Raw genomic sequence first — 26,671 nt, forward strand, 5'->3', positions numbered from 1 at the left:
TTCCTCTAGTGCTACCTATAGTATTCTCCTTATAATACTGTCGTACGCCTGTTTGAAGTCCACGAAGCAAAGATGCACTTCTCTACCGTACTCATAATACTTTTCTAACAATTGTCTGATACTAAAAATGGGGTATGTTGAAGATTTCCCTCTCATAAATCCGCTTTGATAGTCTCCAATTATGTCATTAGCATAGACTTCCAGCCTTCGCAGGATTGCTATCAACAGAACTTTATAGCAGGTATCTAAAAGTGAGATTCCTCTATAGTTTGATGTTTCCATCGGGTCTCCTTTTTTATATATCGGACAAATGATCACTGTTTTCCAGTCGTTCAGGACTTTTCCACTTACCCATATTTCTTTGATCAATAGCCAAATCTTTGATATTAATTTTGGGTTAGCTGTTTTAATTAATTCCGCATTGATATTGTCTTCCCTCGGTGCTTTGTTGTTTTTTAGAGATTTAATAATCTAATCTAATAATCAGTGTTATTTCTTCATATTCTGGTTCTGGTAATTTTGGCTGTACAGAGTTGTAAGTGGTATGTTCTTGACATTCCTCTGGTTGGACATCCTCATTTGTGGTACTCAGTAATTCTTTGAAATGTTTCCGGAATTCTTTAACTATATTAGATTCCTCTGTAATCAAGCAGCCGTGGGCATCTTTAATTATGCGGGTTTTGGATTTAAAACCATCTTAAAGATCTGCATTTTCAAAAAATAGTCGTGGATTCCTTCTGTATTCTTCTATATTTCTTATTTTTGTTTTTCATACTCTCTCTTTACGTTCCTTATTTTCTTACTTGCTATTTTTCTCTGAGTTCCTGATATCTTTCCACATTCTCAGGCGGTGGGTCCTGAATCATTTCTTGTCTAGCTTTAGCTTTACTTCGCTTTTCTGTAATTCTATATCGTCATCAAACCATGGTTTCTCTCTAGTTAGTGTTTCTTTCTTAGTTAATGTTATATTATAGTAATATGACATGGTGCGTTTTTTATAATATGCCTATTTTATATTATTTATTAATTTAATCAAACATAAAACCTATTTAAATTGAGATAACGCGTATGAATTGGATACTTGGAAAGTCCTATTAAATATTGGTAAGTATTACTTATTTTGTATTTATATGTATGGTGACCAGATATAAAAATTTAAAAAAAGTACATTTTAAAATTTAGCTTCTCCTCTGTTATAATTGCCAATGCATATACCCATTTTGCCCATATCAATGACCATAAGTCATATAATACAAAAATTGTATTTTTTTTTAATTATTATTATTCCCTAGGTACTAAAAAACGAATTATTTAAAATAATTATGTCAACTCATTAAATGTGTGTCTTTATGATAACAATTCTATGAAATTTAAGTAAACTTAAACTAAAATACCTAGCTATAAATATTTTAGTTATTTTTTAAAGGTAAAATACCAAGTGTAAAATTTGAATAAATTAATACAAAACTTTGTTAAAATGTAGATTACAATGTCATATAATTAATATAATTTTATTTTTAATCACATTAGGACTTGTTTCAAAAAATAGTATTTCTGGTCACCATATTGTTATATGTAAAAACTATAATAAATAATTGTTATTATCATTATTTTTAAACAATTTGATTTCAGTTAATACATCAGCTCTATACAATTTTTGTTGCAATTTATATGGACTATTTATATAGACTTGTTAATTATTATTTCGGTCAATATGATTAATATTTTGATAATACAATCTAGTAGAACTAACATTGCTAGTTGCTCTATAGTCAAAGTCATTTCAGAAAATCTATACCATACTAAAATTCTTAAATTTCTTTAAATTCTTAAAATTAAAAATATGGTTTGTATACTTAGTACCTACAAAGTTTAAGTGAAATATTATTCAAGTTACCTATTAGATTTTTATTGTATTTTTTTAGATACCTTATCAATTAAATTTGAAAGAAGTGTAAACAATTGAATCCAGCCAACATTCCAGAGGAAATCTATTACCAATCATTTTGTATATTAAACTAAAAATTGTAAATGAAAAATATGTATTGTAATTTGTATGATATTTCATACTTAAATTTAAATAAGGTTACAACATCAATCATTTAAGTTTTAAACCTAAAAGATAATATGAAAATATGGCTTGCTGGTGTATTGATTAGTAAAATATAAATTTAGGTATTGTTAAATAATTTAAGTTAATATTCTAGTATAAATCAAATATAATTAAAAAAAAAAAAAATCTTTGGGTATCTATGATTTATAACTGTATTTAAATTTCTACTAAGTATTTATTTTTATGATGTATGATTAATATTAATATAAAGTATTAAAAGAACATAAGGTTATATAGTAGCTCATAATATAATATTAATAGTGTTATGTATGGTCACACTGCTGTTCAGCAGTTAACCTATAAACACTTATTATTATTAATTGTCACTACTCAGTACACACTACACAGTTGTCTGGTTGTCACTATACTAGTATGTTGTCCATGCACTAAAGTTTATATTCTTTATTATATTATATCATAATTATTATAACAGTATTATATGTATACATATGTTATATTGTGTTTAATAAATATGAAACATAACAAATAGAAATTATTAATTCATAACGGGCCTGGTTTTTATGAAAAATTTATTGTAGAATATGAACTTATTTGTGCATCAAAAATGTATTATATTATGCAAGTATATTATTTAACTAAAAAGTGTATCAGGTATTTTATAAAGGAAATGATGAATGTATGATTGAAAATCTGATCAAAATTTAAATTATTCTGCTTCTGCAATATTGTAACTATTTTAAAAATGTAGAACATATACCTATTAAATTTTACTAAAAGATGAAAAAAAACATTAACTAGAATTAATAAACTATGCATTAAAAAATGTTAATATAGATATTCAATTAAAAATATGACATGTATGCAAAATATAAATTTTGAAAAAAGCTTGGCCTTAGTGACATTAAAATAAGTTGTTTTCTTAAGATGTAATTGTATTTAAATAATTTTAACAAACTTACTTTATTCGAAGTGTATGTGCTTGTTATTTTTATATGTAATCCTACAATGTTTTTTATGTATAAAACAAAAAAAAAAAAAAAATAAGAAATTTCCAACACATGCTCATTAAAAGTAGACTAATTTTGTAAAAATATACCAGTTTTATTTATAATTAAAAAAAATGATTTGTCAGGTTTTTTTTTTAACTCTGCATATTCTAAAGCAAATAAATATTTGTGACTTCAACCTGTATTAATGTATATTATATTTTTAGTAAGTATGAACATGTTACACAATTTGTATTAACTTCCACGTTAACAATTAAACTGAATTACAGCCATGCATATGCATTCTTAACTCCAAATGGATAGGATTTACCTAGTTTGCATTGAGGTAAATCGTTATACATAAAAGTAAACTATTTTTATTTTTTCTACATATTATTTAAAACATTAGAACTTAGTTTACTTAGTCTACTCAATCCATATTCTATAAGTGTATAGGTTAAGTTATTATTTATAATAATAATAAGATACAGACTGTCTACTAGAGTAAAAATAACAAGTTTTTTATCTGTACATAAATAACAGTTACATTATAAATTAATTTATAATCCATGATTACCTATTATGTTGGAAGTTTGTATTTTGTAATGTTAACTACCAATAGTTATCACCAATTTCCATAGTTACGTAATTACTAATTATGTTTAGCCATTTCAATTTTCTAATAGGTGCTTAAGTTTTTAATGAACTCAATGAAGTATGAATTGTAACTTGTAAGTATTTAGGATTAGGATTAACAATATTTTGTTACAATATGACTAGCTGATAATATTAATGGTAAATTTTTATTTTATTGAAATTAAATAGCTTTACGCTTTTACATTTTGGAAATGCGTCAACCAATTTATCCAAATCACTTGGCATGATGTCGGCAACAGATGGTATGGTATATGTTTTAAGCGGCGTCTGACGTTTCTGTCTAAAGTGCAGCATCGTGCCTATTACAGAAAACTTCATTTATCTGTTAATATTTGAATCGTGTATGAACAAAATATTACCGTGCGTCCTTTAGACCAGTATGCAAAACGTGACTTAGACCTTTTTATTAAGGTTTCGTTTTCATGTAATGTTGGTTCAACTTTTTTTACCAAAACTGCAAAATTTGAATGTATGGGACATCACCATTCTGTGCACTAAATTAAATGTTATGTAAGTATGCGTTAAATAATTTATTTTTTATTAAATGTTTATACATATAGGTATTTTAATGTAAATTATGTACTTTTTTTTGTCTGTAGATCTATGCACTAATTATCAAATGACTTTCCTGGCAAATCTGGAAGTGGAGTACTTGATTTTTCAGGCAAAGGAATCAAAGCAGTTGATTTTACTGGCAAAGGTAGAGCAGCTGTAGCTGATATCACCGGTGAAGTAGGAGATGGAGCGGCATTATATTCCTTTGTTATAATAGGATTAGTTAGCCCTTCAATAATGTTATTTTGAAACATTGCCAATTTAGTATCCAGTAATTTTTCAATTTGGTTTACTGTTACCATTTTCTTATTTTCCTCCTTCTGTGTGTAGAATTATTTATTAATATCTTATAATTTTGATATGTTTTAAGTTTGTCTTACCAAAGTTGTAATTTTGCGCTTTAATATTTCATTTTCAGAGAGTGTATGTTCAATTTTACTTTTTAACGAATACTATTAAGTTGAATATTAATTAATTAATCTGTTCGATATATATATTCTAGATAGCCACCAGAAATCAGCGCAAGCCGTTTTTTATTTGGATCCAAATCTTAATAACTGTTGCCGTCCAGACCTAGTCCGTAACTTATTTACTTAAGTCCAACCCTTCCAGGCCTGTGCTGATCTCTCACCCTAAATGTACTTAGTTAAGTTTTATCCTGTTTTGTGTAATTAAATTTTATTTTTTTAATGATGATTAATTTATTCATTTTATTACTTTTTTTATTATGGCCTCTCAATTTCTTCTTTTAATTTATTATTAGCATCATTAATATCACTCAGATCTTGGTTTAAAATAGAATTCTGTGTACCTAAGTTATGGATTTTCTGCAATTAAAATAATTCAAAAGTAACTATCAAAATGCCATTAAATACAAATAATTATTGTTGTTCATAATGTAATAATTAAATTTACTTACTTGCATATTGAATTTATATAAATCCAAAAGAACTTTGTACCCTTCATTATAAAAATTATAAAAATCAATTTCTGATGCTTGTGATATTAAATCAGAATTTAGGCTTAAAGCTAAGTACTTTTCGTAAGTTTCCGGAAATTTATCATTTTGTAATTTGCGTTTAATAATTAATTTACAAGAACAAAAAATTTGATTTGTATGATGAAATTGTGCTGATTGCTAAACAATAACAATAGGTAACATTTTTTTTTATCATTTAATCAATTTTTTTTATAGGTTTAATAAAAATTAATTTATACTATTTTAACATATTATGATGTTAATATTTTTGTACAAATTATAATAATTAAATTAAATGTACCTTATGTATAATTTCAATTTATTCAATAAATTATTGTGAAAAATTTTTTTTTTTTTCTATAATTATTTTTAAAGGAAATTCCAAATATTATCAATCATGATATTAGTGTATACCTATCATACAGTTTAAAAGATTTTATTAAGTACAATCCGTTTAAGTATTAATTACTAAATTTCCTGTATTAAAAAATTGTCAGTACTTCACTGTCTTCACTAACTTTTTCATTTTTAAAATGAAATACACAACCGAAGAAAAATTGAATATGATAGCTTGCTACAATGAATCAAGAAAAAATAGTAGAGTTGCATTAAGGTTTATATAAATTATTATTTTTATTCTTTTCATACGCGTATAAAACATTATAAATAAATTAAGTAGAGCAGTATACATCTTTGGAGAAAATTGTTTTATGCATAAAATATTACAATAAATATGTATAGGTTATATAAAAATCGGTATCCTGATCACTCTAGTCCAGCATATTCATTGTTTCCTCATTTGTACAAAAATCTGCATAATTTTGAAAGCTTCACAAAACCAAAACATAAAACTTGTTCAGTAAACAATGATGAAAATGCATTTGCAGTTTTGACCAAATTCATTGAAAATCCACAAATATCTTTACGAACTGTAGCAGGTATTTCTATTAAATAAAATAATAAATAAAATTTATTCTACATTTTAAATTTTAGATGAGTTGAATATATCATATTATCCTGTTCAACAAAGAATTGTAAAAAAATATAAATACCATGCATATTTGTATTTCCCTGTTCAAAATCTTCAATCGAGTGACTATGAAAGGACGTCTTAATTATGTTGCTCACATTTAGTGAAATTAGAGGAAGATCCAAGTTATTTAAAAAAGATAATTTGGACAGACGAAGCTAAGTTTCACAATAATGGAACAGTAAACCACCATAATAACCATTACTGGAGTGATTCAAATCCTCACCAAATAAAACAGTGTAACAAGCGAGTCCGTTGGGGAGTAAATGTGTGGTGTGGAATAATTGATAAGTTTTTAGTTGGTCCATATTTTTTTGAAGGAAATCTCAATGGAAATATATATCTAAATTTTTTAAAAATGATTTGCCAATTTTGATGAAGAAAATTCCTCTTTAACAGCGAAAAGATTTAATTTGGCAACAAGATGGTGCACCAGCACATAACACTTTGGTCGTGCGTAAATACTTAAATCAAGTGTATGGAGACAACTGGTTTGGAACTCATAGCCCCGATGTTCAATGGCCACCACGTTCTCCAGATTTGAGTGTGCTTGATTTCTTTTTTTGGGGCTTTCTTAAAAATGAAGTTTACCAAGAAGAATCAAACAATGTAGAAGAGCTCAAATGTAAAATAAAAGAATGTTGTAAAAATATTAATTATTCGGTCACACAAAAAGCTACTTCAACCGAATTAATGAAGCGTTTGTCTTTTTGTTTAGCCGAAAATGGTAAACAGTTTGAACATTTATTGAAATATAAATAAAATAACTAAAAATAAAATATACTCATATAGTCATATTAGTAATTATACAATTGTAATTTACTTCTAATATGTATAAAATACCTATTATAATTATCTTGTAATTAGATCTCTTTCAATCATATTTTACGTCGTTATGGAAACAATAATATCTTTTATTATTTTATAGTTTTTAAACAGTATTAAATAGTATAAATTAGAGAGTCTAGACCTAGGTAATAAGTAATAACCTTATCTAGGCTCTCTAGTATAAGTTAATATCAGTAAATCACAAAAAAAATACAAAACGATACTTAAAACTAGGTAAGCCTAGACCAGAGGTTCCCAACCCGTGGTACGTGGAAAGCTCGTAGGTGGTACGCAAAGAAATTTTAACTTAAATTTTATTTTACTTTCATAAATATCCAACAATAAAAAAAAATGTTAAGAAATTAATGAATCATAAAAATATACGTTAAAAAAAATTTGACTCCTAATTTAGTTTTAGAATTGAAGTGGTACGCGTATTGATTGAAAAAGTGTCTAGTGGTACTCGATGATAAAAAGGTTGGGAATCCCTGGTATAGAGGGATCGTAACAGGTGGATAGTGTATACTGTTGATTTTGTGCATTATGCTACAGACAATTTGTAACCGACTGTGTGCTGTACCAGTGTTTCGTGAATATTTGTGTATTTTTTATATTTCTGTTTGAATAAATTTTTGCTCTTAGATTTATTAAAAATGTCTCTTAGCAAGAGTGATACTCGTAGCCAGACTAAACAAATTGTTTATAAAGTGTATACGTTTCTAAAACAACTGTCAACAAAACCAGATTTAACCGCCGATTTTTTTAAAAACATACAAATACGTACTGTTGAAGCATGTGGATTGTCAGAGCGCACTGTCAGACGTATTTGCTCCGAATTAAAAAAAAAACCAAAGAATCAACGTCAACAGTTGTGACTCAAATTTCGACCCAGTCTTTGCACATTATAAGCACAACATAGAAAACACAATCACCTATGAACTCAATAACAATTTTCACCATCAAGATAATCATCTAAACATCCCCTTCAATGAAAATGAACTCTTGAACACCATGTCAAACTGCAAAAGTAAAAGTCCTGGGCCCGACAACATACCCTACTCATTTATCCAAAATCTTCCTTCAAATGGTATATCACTACTCTACTCTAAAATATATAATACAATCTGGAACAATGGCATTTTCCCGGACCAATGGAGAAATGCAATTGTTATACCTATCTCGAAACCTAACAAAAACAAATTTGATTTAGCCAATTATCGACCAATCTCACTCATAAATACAATAGGAAAAATCATGGAAAAACTTGTAAATAAACGTCTTATTTGGCACTTGGAGACATCCAATTTTTTCATCGAAGAACAATGTGGCTTCCGCCAAAACCACTCTACAACTGGCACTCTCTTAAAATTGCATACCGACATAAGTAATGCTAAACACAACAAAGAACATCTCTGCCTGATTGCCTTAGACATAGAAAAGGCCTACGATATTACATGGCGCAACAGAATCCTAAAAATAATTCAAAATGCAAATATAAATGGTGAAATTTTCCTTTTCTTAAAAAACTTTTTAAGCAACCGCACAATACAGGTGATAGCTTTTAATGAAGTATCAAACACATATACAACTGAAAACGGTATTCCACAAGGATCAGTGATAAGCGTCACTATGTTCCTAATAGCAATAAACGATATTTTTCACAAAATACCATACCCTACAAAACACATTATTTTTGCCGATGACTGCTATATATATTGCAATGGTAATAATATAGATACCACAATAAAGATCTTACAATCATCATTAAATATACTCTCCAAAATTGGTCCAACGAAACAGGTTTTAAATTTTCCCCACTAAAGTCAATATATCGTCTTTAATTACAAACCAGAAATAAATCAAAACTTATACCTGAACAATGTACCAATCACTAAATATAAAAACATAAAAATACTTGGAATAATTTTTGATGACAATATCAAATGGACACCCCATTAAAACAACTACTTAAAAACTCCTGCAAAAATAAAATTAAGATAATCAAAATTTTGGCCCACCACACATGGGGAGCAAACCAAAAATCACTTATAAATATATACAAAGCATTAATCCTATCCAAAATCAAATATGGATCAATAATATACAACACAGCTAAACCCAACCTCCTCAAGATACTTAACCCAATTCACAATGAAGGAATTCGCTTGGAAATCGGAGCCTTCAGGACAAGCCCAATCGATAGCATTTTAAATTTCGCCGAAGAATTACCCCTCCAATACCAAAGAGACCAAGACACACTAACTCACATCATCAAAAAGAAAAGCACAAGCAACCATATAGGATACAAAACCCTCTTCAACAATCATACTCTACCTCCAATAAATATGGAACACAAAAAATCTCCCTCGGTACAAGATTTATTCAACAACCTACACAAAAAAATGGATATCCACACCTCAGTCACAAACAGAATTACGTTTCAAGTTTTTCCCCCCTGGAAATGGGAAATAAAACTAAACACTGAACTTCTAAACTTCAATAAAAATGAAACAAATCATGCCATAATATCCTCTCAATTTCAAATACAATTCATCACACATTCCCTAATCACGCCAAAATATATACCGATGCATCAAAATCCGAACACGGGGTAGGCTTAGCAGTAGTAAATAAAGACACAATCATTCAATACAAACTCCCAGAATAACCAGCATATTCTCTGCCGAAAACTACGCCATTTATGAAGGGGTAAAACTGGCAAATACACTAGAACCAAACGATATATTAATAATCAGCGACTCTTTAAGTACCCTACTATCACTTAAAAAAATCTGCCCAAAAAACGAAATAACATCAAACACACAGCAATTCTAATACAAACAAGAAAAAACATAGAATTTATGTGGGTACCTTCTCATACTGGAATGTAGGAAATGAAAAAGCAGACAAATATGCCTACCTGGCAACAAATAGTTTCCAAAACCCTACAATAAACAACGTACCCACCAACGACATACAAACTCCATCAAACAAAAATCCTCTTAGCTTGGCAAAATCACTGGAACTCAATACCTTCGTCCAACAAACTAAAAATTGTAAAAAAACAACCAAAAAATGGAACACTCCTTCTAATTTTAACCGACGTCAAGACATAGCAATCACTCGCACTAGAATCGGACACTCCTTCCTCACCCACTCATACTTAATTAGCAAAGAACCTCAACCAATATGCGACACATGCCACACTGCACTAACCATCAAACACATAGTGGTGGAGTGCACAAAATACTCTTCAACACGCACCGACCTCAACATTTCACCCAATATAGCAGAAGCGCTCGCCGAAAATCAAACCTCAAAAATCATACAATTTTTAAGCATTACAAACCTAATTAAAAAATTATAAAACATTAAACCTGTAAAATGTATCATCTATTTATATGTATAATGTATAATGTATATAAGTAACACTAAATTTTAAGAAACAAATTGTAATTTAATTTCATTGTCAGGCTAATAACCTCTGCTGTTAAAGCCTAAAATGTTTAATAAAAAAAAAAAAAAAATCAACGTCAGTTATGGTATCTAAGTCTCCACTCAAAGGTTACAAACGTACGCAAAAATTGTGTCGGAGCTCGAAAATTTTAATTCTGATGTCGTTAAGAGAACTGTGCACGAGTTCTACGATCGAGGTGAGTATCCAACTGCACAATTGATACTAAATGCTTTCAGACAAAAAATCAATTATTCCGGATGCTTACGCTCGATGCAATGAAGAATGTGAAATTTTCGTATAAGAAGTGTAATGATGGCCGCAAATTTTTGATGGAGAGAAATGACATCGTTGCATTTCAATGTAAATTTCTTCGAGAATTTTGTACGTTGCGCGGGATGAAGGATGATCGTCCTGTTGTTTATATTGACGAGACATGGGTTAACCAAAATCATTCGAGATCAATGATTTGGCAAAATGAACACGGCACAGAAGGATTGAAAGTTCCAACGGGAAAAGGAGGTCGGCTTATCGTGTGCCATGCTGGATGTGCTCGTTACGGCTTTATTCAAGGGTTCAAACTAGTATTCCGTAGCAATTCAGGCAATACCTCCGACTACCATAGTCAGATGAATGTCGACTTTTTAAAAACTGGTTTATTGAATTATTAAACAATTTAGAAGAGCAATCTGTTTTGATGATGGTAATGCGTCATATCATTCCACATTAGTAGAAAATCACCCAAGAAGTAATTGGAAAAAATCGGACGTACAAAAATGGTTGAATGAAAAAAATATTGAATTTCATCCTCTTGAAACTTTACCAGAACTTCATCAAAAAGTTAAAGCCTTAATTCTGCGCCAAATAAAATACTTGCTTGACCAAATTGCATTTGAAAAAGGTCACGAAGTAATACGCCTACTTCCTTATCATTGCCAATATAACGCAATTGAACTTATATGGGACCAAGTTAAGGGTCAAGTAGCAAAAAAAAAAAATAATACATTCAAGATGGTTGATATCGAGCGTCTTATCCGCGAAGCGTTAGATGCGGTAACCAAAGAGGATTGGGAAAATTGTGTAAGCCATGCCGAAGAAATACAAGATTCGGATAACCGAAAGGAAATTCTTAGACGCCTTAATGAAACCAGTAGTTTTGACCATAATTCCCGATTACAGCGATTTCAGTGATGAGGAATCAGATATAGAGCAATTGGAATAACTGATATTGATTATAATTTTATGTATATATGTATTTGTAGACTGTTTTGTAAATATTATTGTCAATTATTTATAAATGTAAAATATTAAGTATATTAAGTATATTAATATTATTTTATTTTTATTGTGTGTAAAAATATATTTTTTTTTTTTGACTGATTTGCAATTATTATTAAAAATCAATAAATTTTATAAAATATATTATATCATGTATTGAAATAATGTTTTATACTGATCATTTTTTAAACCATTTTCTCTCATGATTGGTACAATAATAAATTAATATATACCATGTGAACAAATAAATTTAAAAAAAACACGGCAATTAGTTCAATGACCACTAATTGTAAATTGGCACTAGAGTCGCGCCAGTCACCGGCCAGTTTTCGTTGCGTGGACTATAGTAACATTAAACCTATAAGGCATTGATTGGAAATTATAGAAAATGTGTACGTTTTTTTCAATACACCCAAACGTAATAATGTTCTGCTGTCTTGTTTTAGAGATATTGAGAGTTGAGACTGATGTAAAAGTGAAAACTCTTAAATGTCATAGTGCTATAAGATGGATACAAAGATATGATACAGTTCACGATTTCGTAGAGCTATTTGAGATTGTCTTAGAAGCATTAGAGACTACTTCAGATTAGAATGACTCATCAGGCTCCACTACAGATGCAAATGTACTATTAAGAGGTATGGATTCTGAGTAAATAATATGAGTCTATGTTGTTAAGGTATTTTTTTTTAAATCTAGAAATTAAAATATTAATTATATGGGTAAAAATTGTGTTATTAAAAATGCCATTTTGTATGTATTTAGCTATTGTTTTTATTTGGTCTTCCTTTATGTAAGCAACTACAAAAAGAAAGAATTGATTTGAAGGAAGCAATTAACCTAACAAAATATATTGTTTCAGAATTGAAATTTTTGAGAAGTGAATGTGATAATAATAAATTCAAAAAAAATATTCCAACAAGCAAATGTTAAAAAAATTATACAGATGTATGATAAGTAAGTACTCATTATTTTTTGTAAAAATTGTTTTAAAAAAATAAAATAGGAAATGGCTATTAAAATGGATATTAAGTTGTCAGTCAAACGGTTGAATAAAATACACACAAATAGAGCAGATCCATTGTATGATCAAAAATTGGATGCAGAAACGTACTATAAAATAACTATTTTTTATACCATACGTCGATTATTTTATAATTGAATTGGAAAATAGATTTTTGTCACACTCGGACATTTTTAAAGGTTAAAGGACGTTATCGTTAAGCTGGAAACGCACCGGTTAAAACATTTCGTTGCACAATGCAACATTTTGATTCGAAACAAAAAAAAATTAAGTTAAAATGCACCGGCTGCAACAATTTATTTTTGAAATTGTTTAATTACAACAAGATTTTTTCAGTACATGATTAACGTCAGTTGTAGTAACACCATATTTTCCATATTCCAAATATGGATAAAGAAGTAGAAGTAAATATTTTGTTATAGCAATTTTTGGAGGTTTTGAAATTAGAAAATGAAAAACAAAACAGATTTTGGATTCACACTATTATCCAAATAAGAAACATTTCTGGTTTTATTCATGAACTAAAAAATGATTCAGAAAAATTTTACAATTCCTGCCGAATGAATAATAAAACCTTTTATGAACTTTTTAGCCTAGTTGAAGACAGAATAAAGAAGTTGAATACAAATTTTAGGAGAAGTATTTCAGCTGAGGAAAGATTATTAATAATAATAAGATAAGTTTATTTATTTTTGTACTTCATTAGCAATATTAAATATATGTTTTTTTTCCATGATATATTTTTCGCGCATTGAGTTCAAAAGTTCCATCACTTTCGCTTTCAAACAACGCTGTTTTCTGGAGTTAATCTTGTTAACATTAGGCACAATGCTTTTAAAGAACGTTAATGTAGGATCCTCTAATTCTAGATTCTTTCTCTGACATTGAACTTGAGCAGTGACTGTCCTAAGATATTCAGCTGTAGGACCAGCAATGACTTTAGCAGCCGATGACTTAATTGTTTTATTCTTATTTTGTTTCCTTTGACGAGAGTTCCTTTATCACAGTGAAGTATTGTCCCTCAATATTGTCTATTTCTAGTTGAGACTCGATTTTTCAGGAACAAATTCGCTACCATCCTTACTAACCCCTACCTCTAAATCTCTTACTTCTTCACTAGCCTTCACTGTATTAGGCCCAGAAAGGTTACTTATAATTTTTCTTTGTGACCCAGCGTAATTTGATAAAAACGACATTGCATCAGCCAAGTGCCACTTTTTCTTCTTAGCAGCAGACCTACTAGGAGCATTTTTTGCTTCTCGAAGATAACTTGTGTAAGCTGTTCTTAAGGAATGCCATTTGGACTTACATTGAGCAGCTAAAACCGAAATAACAATAATAATATTTTTAAAGTTCAACGATTAAATAATAATTAATATTTAATTTAATTTAAAAATAAAACGATAATTTAACTATAACTCTTGATTTCTCGCAACTCGCGATTGTTTTAAATTCATCCATTACAATATGCGCATTGGTGCAACAACAGCACGAGAAATAATAAATGAAACTTGCATTGCTGTATGGAAGTACTTTCTCCTATTTATTTAATGACTAATTCAACTCCAGAAAAATGGCGACATATTTCCGAACAGTTTGAGAAATTATGGAACTATTCAAATGTTTGTGGTAGTGTGGACGGTGAACACATCCATATTCAATAGCCATTTCACCGAGAATCGACTTATTATAATTATAAACATTACAATTTAATAGTACTTCAAGCAGTCGTTAGTAGGGTAATTTTTTTTTTCGTGGACGTAGGAGCAGCGGGAAGACAGTGATAGAGGTGTGGTTTACTGCTTCAAATTTCGGGAAAATTTTTATCGTGAAAACATTGAACTTGTCACAGCCACGAAAAATAGTACCATAAAAAAAATGTATTTCCTTATATATTTTTAGCAGATAGTGCTTATTCGTTGAATAAAAATATGATGAAACCTTTTGCTCTATAATCACTCACGTCAGGCAGAAAAAAAAATTATAATTACAGATACTCTAGAGTTCGTCGGATTGTGGAATGCGCATTCGAAATTATATCAAAAAAAAATTCATTTACTCCAACGGCCTATGTTAGTCCATCCTGATTTTGCAACAATAATAACTTTGGCTTGTTGTGTTTTACATAATATGATTAGAAAGAAAGAAGGAATAGTTAATGATGTACACAGTTGTACGCGACCAATAATAATATTAACGACCCCAACAAAAATATAATACCTAACCTTGACCTATGCCTCGGATAGCACGGATAGGCAACTCTATGTACGCGACGACACCAAGGAACGGGAATGGTGTGATTACTGATTATGGGAATTAGGATGATGCAGTCTAGTTATAGGGGGGGGGGGGTCTCTGTGATCTATCCGGTCTGGTGCAATGATCACAGAGATTACAAATTAGGGACACAACTTAACATTAAACTTAATAACTATTGAAGTCTGAATGTGATGATCCACTGAAGGTCCGGGCTGAACGCACTCGATGACCTCGGCAGCCTCTCACACAACAGAGTAGTTGCTGGCGGACTTACGCGGTAACAATCTTGATGATGACGCGATGGTGGAACAGCGATACACATTAGTCGGGAGACGCTGCCTGGCTATGATGCCCGGATGAATGAGGTGATAATAATAATAAATGACTTACGAAATGTGTCATGGTATAAGATTTTTATTATACTCTCACAATGAAGAGGTTTAAGCGTAATTTGAGAATACGTGATTGATGAATCACGGAATAATAATAATAATAACAACTCAATGATTGCGCTCAATGCGACTTACAATAAAGTAATAAAACAAACAAAAAAAAAATGATGAGAAGAAAACAAACAAATAGGGCGTTGGCTTTAAATCATTATTAAATTATTTTTTAAAAATAAATGTGAAAAAAGTACAAAAGTAAGAATGCATTTACATGCTAAATAAAACACAAGTATATTTTCATTTTAATTTAAAGAATTTTGAGGAATTATCAATTAACAATTAATAGCAGACACCACTTTTATTACATTGTAATGCATTCTAGTACCTAATTTTATTTATGCAACTTATTTGTGTCTGTAGTTCCAATACAAGATACCTTTTTTTTTCTTTTTTTTTTTTATATAATTTAAATCATTAATGTAACTAACAAAACCTATAACTACCAAATATCAAAAAGTGACCACATCAATACTATAATATATAAAAAGATTTTCAATTTCAAATGAAACATAGAATAAGTTGAAAATAAAATTATATTTGTGTATACCAAAATTATTTTCCTTATTTATTACCTTATGTATTATACATAGAAACATTGGTAATCATCTTTGAAGTGCAATATACATTAATATAGAGATAAATAAACATTGTTAACACACTACAAGATAAAATTCCTTAGTAGGTAGTCTTCTTTCAAACTATAACTGTATAGACGGGTCACGGGTGTAGTCAATAGTCATATGCAAGATTTTTGTAAAATAATAGCAATATCCACATTGCCAGATAAAATTTAACCATTCTGAAAGTAAAAACAATGAATATAATTTTAAAATTTTAAAATTTAAGTCTTTAATCAAAGGTACTTTTTAAGATTAGGTAAAACTACTTACATTTTAAAATAACATTGCAGTACGGTGCCTACTTAATAAAATGTTAAAAAGTGACAATACTTTAAAAAAAGTATTAGGTAGTCTTGGAAATATTTGGGTAGTCGAGATAACACAGTTGTATACCTGAAGTAATCGAGATAATACGGAAGTACCCTTTTTTTTAGTTTTTAAATATTCATAATTAAAATTGATTTTAATTGAACATATAAGTATGAGCTTCTCAGAATAAAAATAACAACTAAGTATTGTGTTTTCCTGAAATCAAATATATGACATAAAATTATGTTTGATATTAATTGAAAAATAAGCATAAAAATATTTTACTTACAATTATGTGCAAACTATCTATGAATAATTTTGTTCAAAAATTTGTTAAATAGATTTTAAAATTTAGGTTTGTTGGGTATCAATAAACCTCAGTTTTAATCTTTGTAATGTGCGCCTGAAACCAAGTATAAAAATTTAAATGACATTTAATAAAAACTGAATATTATAATATTACCTAATGTATCATGTAAAAATATTAGTAATCATCTTTAAAGTATTATATGAATGTGTGTAGAAATAGAAATTAAATACAATATAATTAACATTTCATAAACACCGTGAGATAAATTCCTCGGAAACTCTTACTCAAACCATTATTGTAATTACATGCAAAATTTGGGTAAAATAATAACAAAAATCCATGTTGCAGATAATACTTAACATTTCTGAAAATAAAAAACAAAGTTAGTTTACTAAAATATATTTAAGCCAGTTATTTACTCCTTTATATAACATTTGTATACTAAACTTACCCTTTAAAAAAATAAATTTGTAGGTAGGTCTACTTAAAAACACTTATTAAACTTTTTTCTAGGTTTCACACAATTATAAAATTATTCGAATAAATCAAAATGTTGACATTTGTAAACAGAAGCATTTTCCTGGACGTATATAAATATTGATAAGTTCATGTGTAATAGCTATGTAATGCCTATTATTATTTGTATTATAATATGTATTTTTAATTAACTATTACATATTCTAACTATTTTACCCTCGTGTTACCTACTACTTGCGGTTTTTTAGTATTTTATTCTAAGTAAATAATTATGATTATACAGTTATACCTATAGGCCTATAAAATAACTTAGGTACACGATAAAATAGAAAGGAAATTATTTTATACATATTTCCTTTGTTTTCGAAAATTGTCAGGTTAAATATTAATTTATAAGCATTTAGTAATAAGTAGTAATTATTAACTAATATTTTATATTGCATACCGAATTATAATTATTGAGTTCGTATCTATTTACTAAGTATTTAATATGAACTATAATGGACTATTATCCTTATTCCTTAGTATGTAAAAGAGAATAACTCCGGAAATTTTCGTTCAAATTTCGATTGCAATACGTCAAAATTTTCAGAAAAATTAGCCGATTCACATTTTGCTTTAAAACATGTATGGTCTCGTTTGAAAAACCAAAGTTGGTATCGCCACAGGATACTCCTTAAATGTTGTGAAAAATCTAAGTACATTAAAATATTGTCTTTGATTACATTTAAAAATTCCAAAAATCAGAATTTGAATATATGCATAATTTAAGCATAAAAATGGGGTGAGCATGCTTAAAAAATCATCCTGTATATCCCGTAATGTGATTTGACATAAATAAAAAAAACATTCAACCGGGAATAGAGATGTTAACATAGTAATTATTTCGACTCACGGTTTTCCTATTATAGCTGGTTTTGTGGGTGGAATGGGAAGTATTCTAGTTTTGACGTATATCTAGATATTGACTGTTATATGCGCGACGATCACTGGGTGTACGACGGTCGTTCGATGTTCCCAATAATATTACGGGCGGCGTGTAATTAAATTCGTAATCGGACGGCGGCGTAGGCTCGTTCTCGATGTACGGATACGGGCGATGATTATCAACGGATGTCGTCAGATACGCGATGGTTAATACTTATAGACATCGTACAGCCGTACTACTAGCGCTACAAGTAGTCAATGTACACATTAATGTTATGATATAAATACGCGCGGTAAATGAAACTAATGAAAGAGACACAAATAGAAAAATATCAAAAACATTAAGCTGTAATAGTTTATTATAGTAAACTAATATTTAATCTCTTTCAAATTAATTATAATCAATATTTCTATGTTAGCGACCAAATATTCGATCAGCTGATTGAGTGTAATTTCTCTACAAAATGTATAGAGTAGATAATAATAATATGATGTCCATAATTCTAATTTTCTATATTATTGTTGGTTGGCATTAATTTATTGACCACCATCTAATCAATATTTAACAAAACACAAATTACTTTAGTCTATTATTAATTGTGTGTAGTGTGTTAATATGGGCTATATTTTAATTACACATGGATTTCAAACTATTTACCTAATAATAAGGGAAAACTTCTATTTGAAAGTGGACACGTAAATAATGTTCAAGAATTAAAATTAGCTAATGGTTTTTCAATTATCAGTGGACATGTTATAAGGCAAACTTCAGTAACATTAACCCCTTGGAGAGTGACTCTTGAAGTAAGTTTAAAGTAGAATAGATTGTATAATAGTTTTTTTTAGAATGGTTAATAAATGTCTACTGATTTATTCATATTCTATACAATTTTAGATTGATAATTTAAGAACAGTATACAACGGAGATTGTGGGTGCCCTGCAGGAGCAGGAGGTATATGTAAACATATATGTGCTGTAAACCATTATGTTAATAATGAAGAAAGTTTATCAAAGACTGACTTACCACAAAAATGGGGAGGGCCATCCAAAATTGGAGAAGAAAAATATAAAAAAGGAAAACGACTTAATCAGCTATTTTCAAACAAATATAAATGTTTAATGGTTAATGATGAAGTCCCAATTACACATAAAATGTTAATTAATAAGTATAATATTTTGAATATTCCTTGTAGTCTAAGTAGAATGATTAAATCAGAAAGTATTACTGAGGTTGAAAGAGAATGTAAGTTATGCATTGATAGTATTATAGATAAATTAGAATGTGAAACAATAATTAAAAGAAACAGAGTATTCTTATCATCAATATTTTATAAACAAAATCAACATCTTGAAACTCAAAATTATGTTATATTTCCCCTAAATTTTAAAGAACATAACCTTTTCTATGAAAAAATTTTTATAAGTAAATCTACTATGTTCAATATTTTAATCAAACAAAAATAAATCGTCTGAATGTGAGAGGTGGGACATAGAAAGAAAAATTAGATTATCAGCCAGTGTAAAAGCAGTAAAATTAAAATATGCAAAAGTTGGACAGATACAGGATTAAAATACCTTGCCAATAAATTGCTTAAAGAAAACAAATTAGGCAAAACGGCTAATTTGAATGTAAATTATGGAAAAAAACTGAGGTTTTAGCTATTGAATATTTTAAAATATTAACTGGGAAAGATATTATAAAATGTGGTTTAATTTTTGATATTATAAGACCTTGGGTATGTGCAAGCCCTGATGGTATAATTCTTGATAAGTTTGAAAATATTCAAGAAGTTTTGGAAGTAAAATGTCCAATATCATGTGAAAAAAAACCAATTGTTGATAGAGGTAAAATAAATTTAAAATACTTGGAATATGACTTGTGTGGAAAAATAGCATTAAAAAAAAGCAGTGTGTATTATACTCAGTGTCAAATATTAATACATTGTACAGGTGTTGAATATTGTACATTTTTGGTTTATAACACCATTGAACCAGTTATAATTAAAATAGGGAGAAATCAAACATTTATCAGGTCATTACTTGAAAAAATGACTTATTTTTATTTCAATTATTATTTACCAAGTTTATTATTTATTTAATTAGTTTAGCATAATCATGATATTGTTTTTTATTAATTTTTTTTTTTGTTTGTGAAACATGTTAAATCATAATTTTTTTTTAAATCTTGCTCTACATAGCTATGTAATTTTTATTAAAATCTTTAAACAAGTAAATAACATACATAGGTAAATATTACATAATTTGTTACAAATGTTCATAAATAGATTTTTGGTTGTATATTATACTTAAACTTGTTATTTTTACAGAAAATTAAATATATATCTTTAATTTACCTACTAATTAAAAATATCTTATTTTATTTTAGGGTTAAAATTATAAATTATAATACATAATAATTTTTACTTGTAATAGAAAAAAAATTACTCTTTTATGATAGGATTTTGCAAATTAGTCAAAACACAGCAAATATGCATTATATTATCAATTGAAGGCATGAGGTCCATTGTTATTTTATTCAATATTCCATAGGTTTTTAATCTAGCAGACACCCTTTCTATGTGAATTCTAACACTAGCCACAGAATATGTTTCAATGACTTCATGTTCAGTGAATCTTCCATTATGGAGAATTGGAGGCATAACTAATATGCTGTTTGAATTTGTTTCACAATGTGTTTTAATACTAGGGAACCCCTTGTCAGCTAGAACTACATCACCAGGTTCCAATTTGTTTAAAAATCCACTATCATTTGTTATGAAACTATCACTAGCTCTACCCCCATAGCATTTGGATAAAAAACATATCATACCATTAGGCGTAACAGCAACTAATACTTTGACAGTATATGAACTTTTATATCTCGAATACATAAATACTCTTTGCTCTACAGAGTTGGGTTGTTCGGTCTTGATTTCAGTGCAATCGATTATGCACCGACAATTTTGATAATTTTTCTTAAATGCTTCAGGAAGAGTTTCACGAACTGTGTATTTAGAAGGCCAAAAAATGAACATTTTAGTTTTTATTTCTAAAATGTTTAATGTGTTGTAAAATATCCTAGTTGTAGTTTGACGACTACAATTAAATATACTACTTAAAGCAGAAAATGTAATACCTAATTTAATTTTTATTAAGAACATTAGCAGCCGATTTTCTTTATCGAAACTATAGTAAGATGAATCAGATAAAAAACTTGAAATGTAGTACCAGTTAGATCCTTTAACTGTTGTTGATTTTTAATTGATATAAAACCATGAAAATATCTATCAAATAAAGGGTAATCTGGACCACATGACTGATCAATTTTATGGATATTACAAACTTTTACTAATGAGGGTCCAGATATTTGAGTCATAGCGTTATTATTATCAAAACTGCATTCAAAATTAAAAATGCTGGAATCAGTAATATCAAAAGCAACCTGAAAACTAACATCACTTGTCAAATTTGTATTATGCAAAACATTTTCAGATAACTCATTTAAATCTTCAAATAGCTCATCTTGATATAGCTTATTCGTTTTGTCTTGACGATTTTATACCTTGCTTCACTCTGTTTATTATTCTATGTTTTTTTTTTTTTTTTATATGCTTTGGGAAAAATTGATGGAATATATGCTGGACTTTGAGGATGCTTTGATGGTTTATTATTGACAAAATGATCGCCACAAATAAGACTACTGTTAATTGGTTGCCATAATTTCCCATTGTCACTAAGAAAAATAAGAATGTATAAGTGAAGTATAACTTCTTAGCAATTAATAGTTATTGATATAGTAGGTATTATAGCGCATAATATGAACAACATTATGCTTACTCAAGACGATTTATTGCTTGAATCAATTGATTTTTCAATTCTTTCTCGTAAGATTTATTAGGAAATCTAAAAAACTTTACATTAGAAGTATTCTTGTATGTGTTAGAACAATTGACAACACAACATATACGATTACTCATATTTGCAGCTTTGATGATTATTTATATATTTTAATTATATTAATTTAACTAGAAATTAATGAACTAAAAAAAAAACTCTACAGCAGAATGAATCAGAAAAATAATCATTCGATTAAAAAAATTCAACTTAACAAGTCGAATTACTAATTACTTATTAGGTAAATACTAAATTCCTACATTACACTATTAATAAATCTAGTCATAACAAAAGTACTGCGTATGACCACCAGAGCGCATTGTTTTCGGGCGGCTGAACACAGTCTATACTGGTTTGCGTCCGAACACAATATTTGACCAGTATAAAAATATTACAGGCGGTGCGTAATTAAAGAGATGGGCTCAGTTCTCCTACAACCAATAAGAACAGACTACACCAATGTTACCAACCATGGAAAATAAAAATCTGAATTAAAAAAATGGTAAATCAGCATTCAGGCTAATATGGTATTATAAAAGTAATTTATAATATAGAAGACTATATAAACCACGGCCTTAGACTATATAAACCATAATACCAAATTAATATATAACAAGTTACATTTATTTTCATTTTTCAGTATGAATTTAAGATAGGTATAAAAAGTTCTAATTATACTTAGTTGAAAATAACAATAGGTACATTACACTATTTTAAATTTGTAATTACTTAACTGTACAATAATGATAACTTACTATAAAAGCTAAGTTAAAACAATATAAAATTTAACTGAATAAGTTAATAAATAAAAACAAAAATAACTAATTAGTTAAGTTAAAAAGTTAAAAAATAATTACCTACCCAACTAACTTTTTAACTGAACTTTAACTTTTTAACAAGTTAATGTCCACCATTGATAGGTATTAAGTAAAAATGTAAAATGAAAAAAGTATTTAAATATGACAAATATATAAAAAATTTCAATTAATTTTCTAGTCACTAATAACATATTATAAAATAACTAAACAATTACATGTAGCTTAAAATAATAATAATATAACCTACAAATAAAAATTAAAAGGCAGAATTGAAAGCATTTGACTGAATTATAGCTAAAAAAAAATAATAATTAAAAATAATATGAGACAAGAAGCAACAAAATATATAAAATACACAATTATTATTGAATTATATTAAAAATAAACAGCACCAATGGTTGAGGACCAAGCTGTCCTTCATTATAACCGTCCATAGTATGACCTGCTCTTCTTAGAAACATCAAAATATCTTGCTCTTGATTTAATAGCTGAATATAATTTCTTATTTTAAAAGAAGCTTCAGCTCGTTGGACCCGTGTAGTATGATTTCTTATTGTTAAATTTCTCCGAGCTTGGTCCATTTCCACGTAATATTGGTTTTCAATAGTCAACAGTCTTGCTAATCAAATAAAATACAATAAATACAACTATCTGGTTAGCATAATTATTAGTTATATCACTCACTTTTTTTTCCCCGTAAAATAATTCACATAACATAATAGGTATAAACAAATTAATATAACTTACGAACACAAATATTTAAAACTGAACAAATTTTAAATTAATACAAATACCTAACTGGTTAGCCTATTAAGTTATAACTCTTACCATTTTTTCCCATCGTTAATAAAATTCACAAAATATTATGATATTAACAGTCAAGTATAATTCAAATATAAATATTAAAGACTATTTTATGTTTACGCATATAATCACAGATATTGGGGTGCCTTCCAAGTTGTGATAGTAACGTTGAATGAAAAGATTCTAGATAATTATTAGTTCGAATTTCTGACCTAAAAAGTATAATATAAAAAACAATATACCGTGTGTTCACATAAATGTAATGTAGGTGACAATTTATAGAGTGAAGCAGATTTTTTACCCAAAAACAGTTATACATGCTGCACCAATTTGATTTAACCAAAAGTTTTGAATATATCCAATCAAAAAAACTTGCAATCGTTCTGATATTTCTTCGATACCATTAGCATATTCAATTATAGCATTAAACCCTTCAAGCATAGTAAATTGACACTCAGGCTGTATTTCTGCTGGGAGATGTGGTAAAGCCAATACCTTAAAAATAATACAAATAATAAAGTCTAAAATGAGTACCTATCTAGATAACTTATTAAATTACCATTCTCAATACTCGATGAGCCTCTGGACTATTCTGAAATAAATGAAAAACACTATTTAAAGTCTTCGGCAGTATCGAATAACAGCCTGTATATAAAAAAAATACATACATAAAATATATTTAAAATATAAATACAATAATACATTTATTATAAATTCAGAAGGCATAAGAACTTGACAATTTTGGAATTTATTAGCGTATTTCTTACTTGACAGTAGTGAAACCAGCATCCTTGCAGATTGCTTTCGTTAAAAACGTTTCTCACAGCATTCATTAAGGCTCTTTCGTAATCTGTAATTATAGTCAGTTGAGCATAATTCAATGGTAAAACTCTATAAACAATTTGGAAGAACGATTCATATGTGCTTGTGTCATTTTTGATGTCAGAGCATACACCATTGGAAAAGTTTAAACAAAAATATTAAAATAATTAACTTAAACTATGTATTAAAAGAACAAAACAACTTAGTATTAAAATACTTAGTATTAACTTACAACATTTTTAAAAAGTACATGAAAGGTAAGTAGGCAACCATTATTAAACTGAGGAGGACGTTTTGGTACCGTTTTAAAGGTTCCATCAATTCCTGCAATTTTAACAGATTGAAGCTCATTTTTATACTTTTCAATGGCATCAAAATTAAAAAAAATACTATCCCAACAGTTTCTCCCTCAGCTTCAAATAGTTGTTGATAAAACCTAAACACATATAATTGATTTAATAAAATTTTAAAATATTTTCTTAAAAAGATAATAATTAGTCCTATCCTACCTTGAAGGTGGATGTTGCAGGGTTGATGCATATGCCGTATTATTTAAAATAATTGCCAACTCTTCAATAGTGTCTGGATTTGGTGGACGACGACTTTGACGCATTCTTTTAACACTTACTTGAGATTGGAGAAATGTATAATTTCTTGCACCATTTGGGTTTCTATAACATTTAAAAATATGACTATATTTTTATAAAAAAAGTTACATATACCAACGAAATCTAACTTACGCAATTATTTCATTGTTATAAATATTTCGTATCGAGTTTGACATTCTTCCAGAACTTATTCCTGCCATTCCGATACTTCTCCTTAAATGGACCATTGGAATATCAACTACTGGTGGATTATGGTTATGGTTTAGATTAGTCCTTATCCAATTCTCATTCATGTCCGCACATATAATTGCTGTAGTTGGACAAAATTCAGCTCTATTTTTTTGGTTTTCACATACCAAGTAACTAAATATTTAAAAATAAACAGATAATAAAATCTTTATTTCTGACATATTGCTGCACTTACATTTTATTGTTCCTGCTATTATTTTTGTAATATCTATAGCCTAAATTATCTACATAAACTAAAGATTTAAGTTGAACACCAGGCAATGTTGAATAAGTCGATATAGCTTCCTGTTGTAAAATATTTACGTTTTCATCGTGATCTGAAAAATTAATAATGATAGTTGATATATTATATTTCATAATAGGCACAACTATAATTGTGAAAACAAAAAAAAAGTTTTCAAATATATTAATTGCCGGATTTAATTAAAAATACCGAAAAATGAACTTAAAGGAAAAAAAAAAAAAAAAAGGTAAAATAAATCATAAAATCATAATTCGATTTGTTGTTACATAATTAAAATTATGTACCTACAAAGCTACATTTCACAATCACCAAAATTTAAAAAAATATTCTTATTTAAAAATATTTATAACTTACCGTCAATTTCGACTTCCGGGTCATTAGCTGCGTAATTGTGGTCCATAATGAGAAATTAAAGCTAGGTATGCTAAGTCGTATGCGCTTCACCGTAGATCGCGGTCTAACTGCAATTACGACACGCTTGTTGTATACGTTCTTCTACCCAATTTATATCTTTACTATCGTGACTTAATGCTAATAAAGATTAGCACTCTTTTACTGATAGATATAATTTTTGATTGTTTATTTTGATCTGATTATTTTATATAACGAAATAAATAACGAGATAATGACGAACGGTTTTATATAAATATTTTATAGCTTTATTTTATATAATACATTTTAATTTATAATTTTATTGTTTGCAACATTTGATTATACTTTGTAAAAGTGGGCTAATGTATAACCAATGGTATAACTTGACCAGAGCCTTCTTAAGTTTTGCAGAGGCCCATGGGCACCCGGAGCTTAAGGGCCCCTTTAACATAACCTTAAGGTTCCCCTAAAGGAACTATATCAGTGTCAAATAAAGCGTAGGTATCTTATGTAAAATACTAAATATTCAAAAAACATTGAATTTTAATGTTTTAAAAATTGTTTAATGCAAATTACATAAAATAAAAATGTTTCAAATTACATTTTAGTGGGAGTAATGAGTAAATCATTGAAAATGTGTTTT

The 26,671-nt window shown here is 28.3% G+C and overlaps 1 protein-coding gene, 1 long non-coding RNA gene and 2 pseudogenes across 3 annotated transcripts; 1 reads left to right on the forward strand and 3 right to left on the reverse strand.

The window, feature by feature from the left end:
* The first annotated feature begins 10,841 nt into the window (after positions 1-10,841).
* On the forward strand, positions 10,842-12,433 carry LOC126554876 (uncharacterized). Its single transcript, XM_050209883.1, has 3 exons — positions 10,842-11,217; positions 11,294-11,713; positions 12,288-12,433. The coding sequence occupies exons 1-3, from the start codon at positions 10,842-10,844 to the stop codon at positions 12,431-12,433; spliced, it is 942 nt and encodes a 313-aa protein (XP_050065840.1).
* A 1,352-nt stretch (positions 12,434-13,785) lies between these two features.
* Positions 13,786-17,029, reverse strand: LOC126554874 (uncharacterized). Of its 2 annotated transcripts, XR_007606743.1 has the most exons (4): positions 16,966-17,029; positions 16,792-16,905; positions 16,146-16,372; positions 13,786-14,183 (listed from the first exon to the last, which is right to left on the reverse strand). It is a non-coding gene; the product is annotated as an uncharacterized LOC126554874 (long non-coding RNA). The 2 variants fall into 2 exon arrangements; XR_007606744.1 differs by lacking the exons at positions 16,792-16,905; positions 16,966-17,029 and adding an exon at positions 16,464-16,526.
* A 3,629-nt stretch (positions 17,030-20,658) lies between these two features.
* LOC126554877 (uncharacterized) lies at positions 20,659-22,194 on the reverse strand (annotated as a pseudogene).
* Positions 22,195-23,309: 1,115 nt separating this feature from the next.
* LOC126554878 (uncharacterized) lies at positions 23,310-25,835 on the reverse strand (annotated as a pseudogene).
* Between the last annotated feature and the right edge of the window lie 836 nt (positions 25,836-26,671).

This window comes from Aphis gossypii, unplaced genomic scaffold, assembly GCF_020184175.1.
Source record: "Aphis gossypii isolate Hap1 unplaced genomic scaffold, ASM2018417v2 Contig00631, whole genome shotgun sequence".
In the NCBI taxonomy this organism is placed as follows: domain Eukaryota; kingdom Metazoa; phylum Arthropoda; class Insecta; order Hemiptera; family Aphididae; genus Aphis; species Aphis gossypii.

Bases quoted from the DNA above. Each gene is read 5' to 3' on its own strand.
- LOC126554876 (XM_050209883.1), top strand. From the start codon at position 10,842: ATGAAGAATGTGAAATTTTCGTATAAGAAGTGTAATGATGGCCGCAAA. The intron at 11,218-11,293 runs GTTTATTGAATT...ATTCCACATTAG, and splicing joins TGTCGACTTTTTAAAAACTG to TAGAAAATCACCCAAGAAGT. The intron at 11,714-12,287 runs GTAGTTTTGACC...GTCTTGTTTTAG, and splicing joins TAGACGCCTTAATGAAACCA to AGATATTGAGAGTTGAGACT.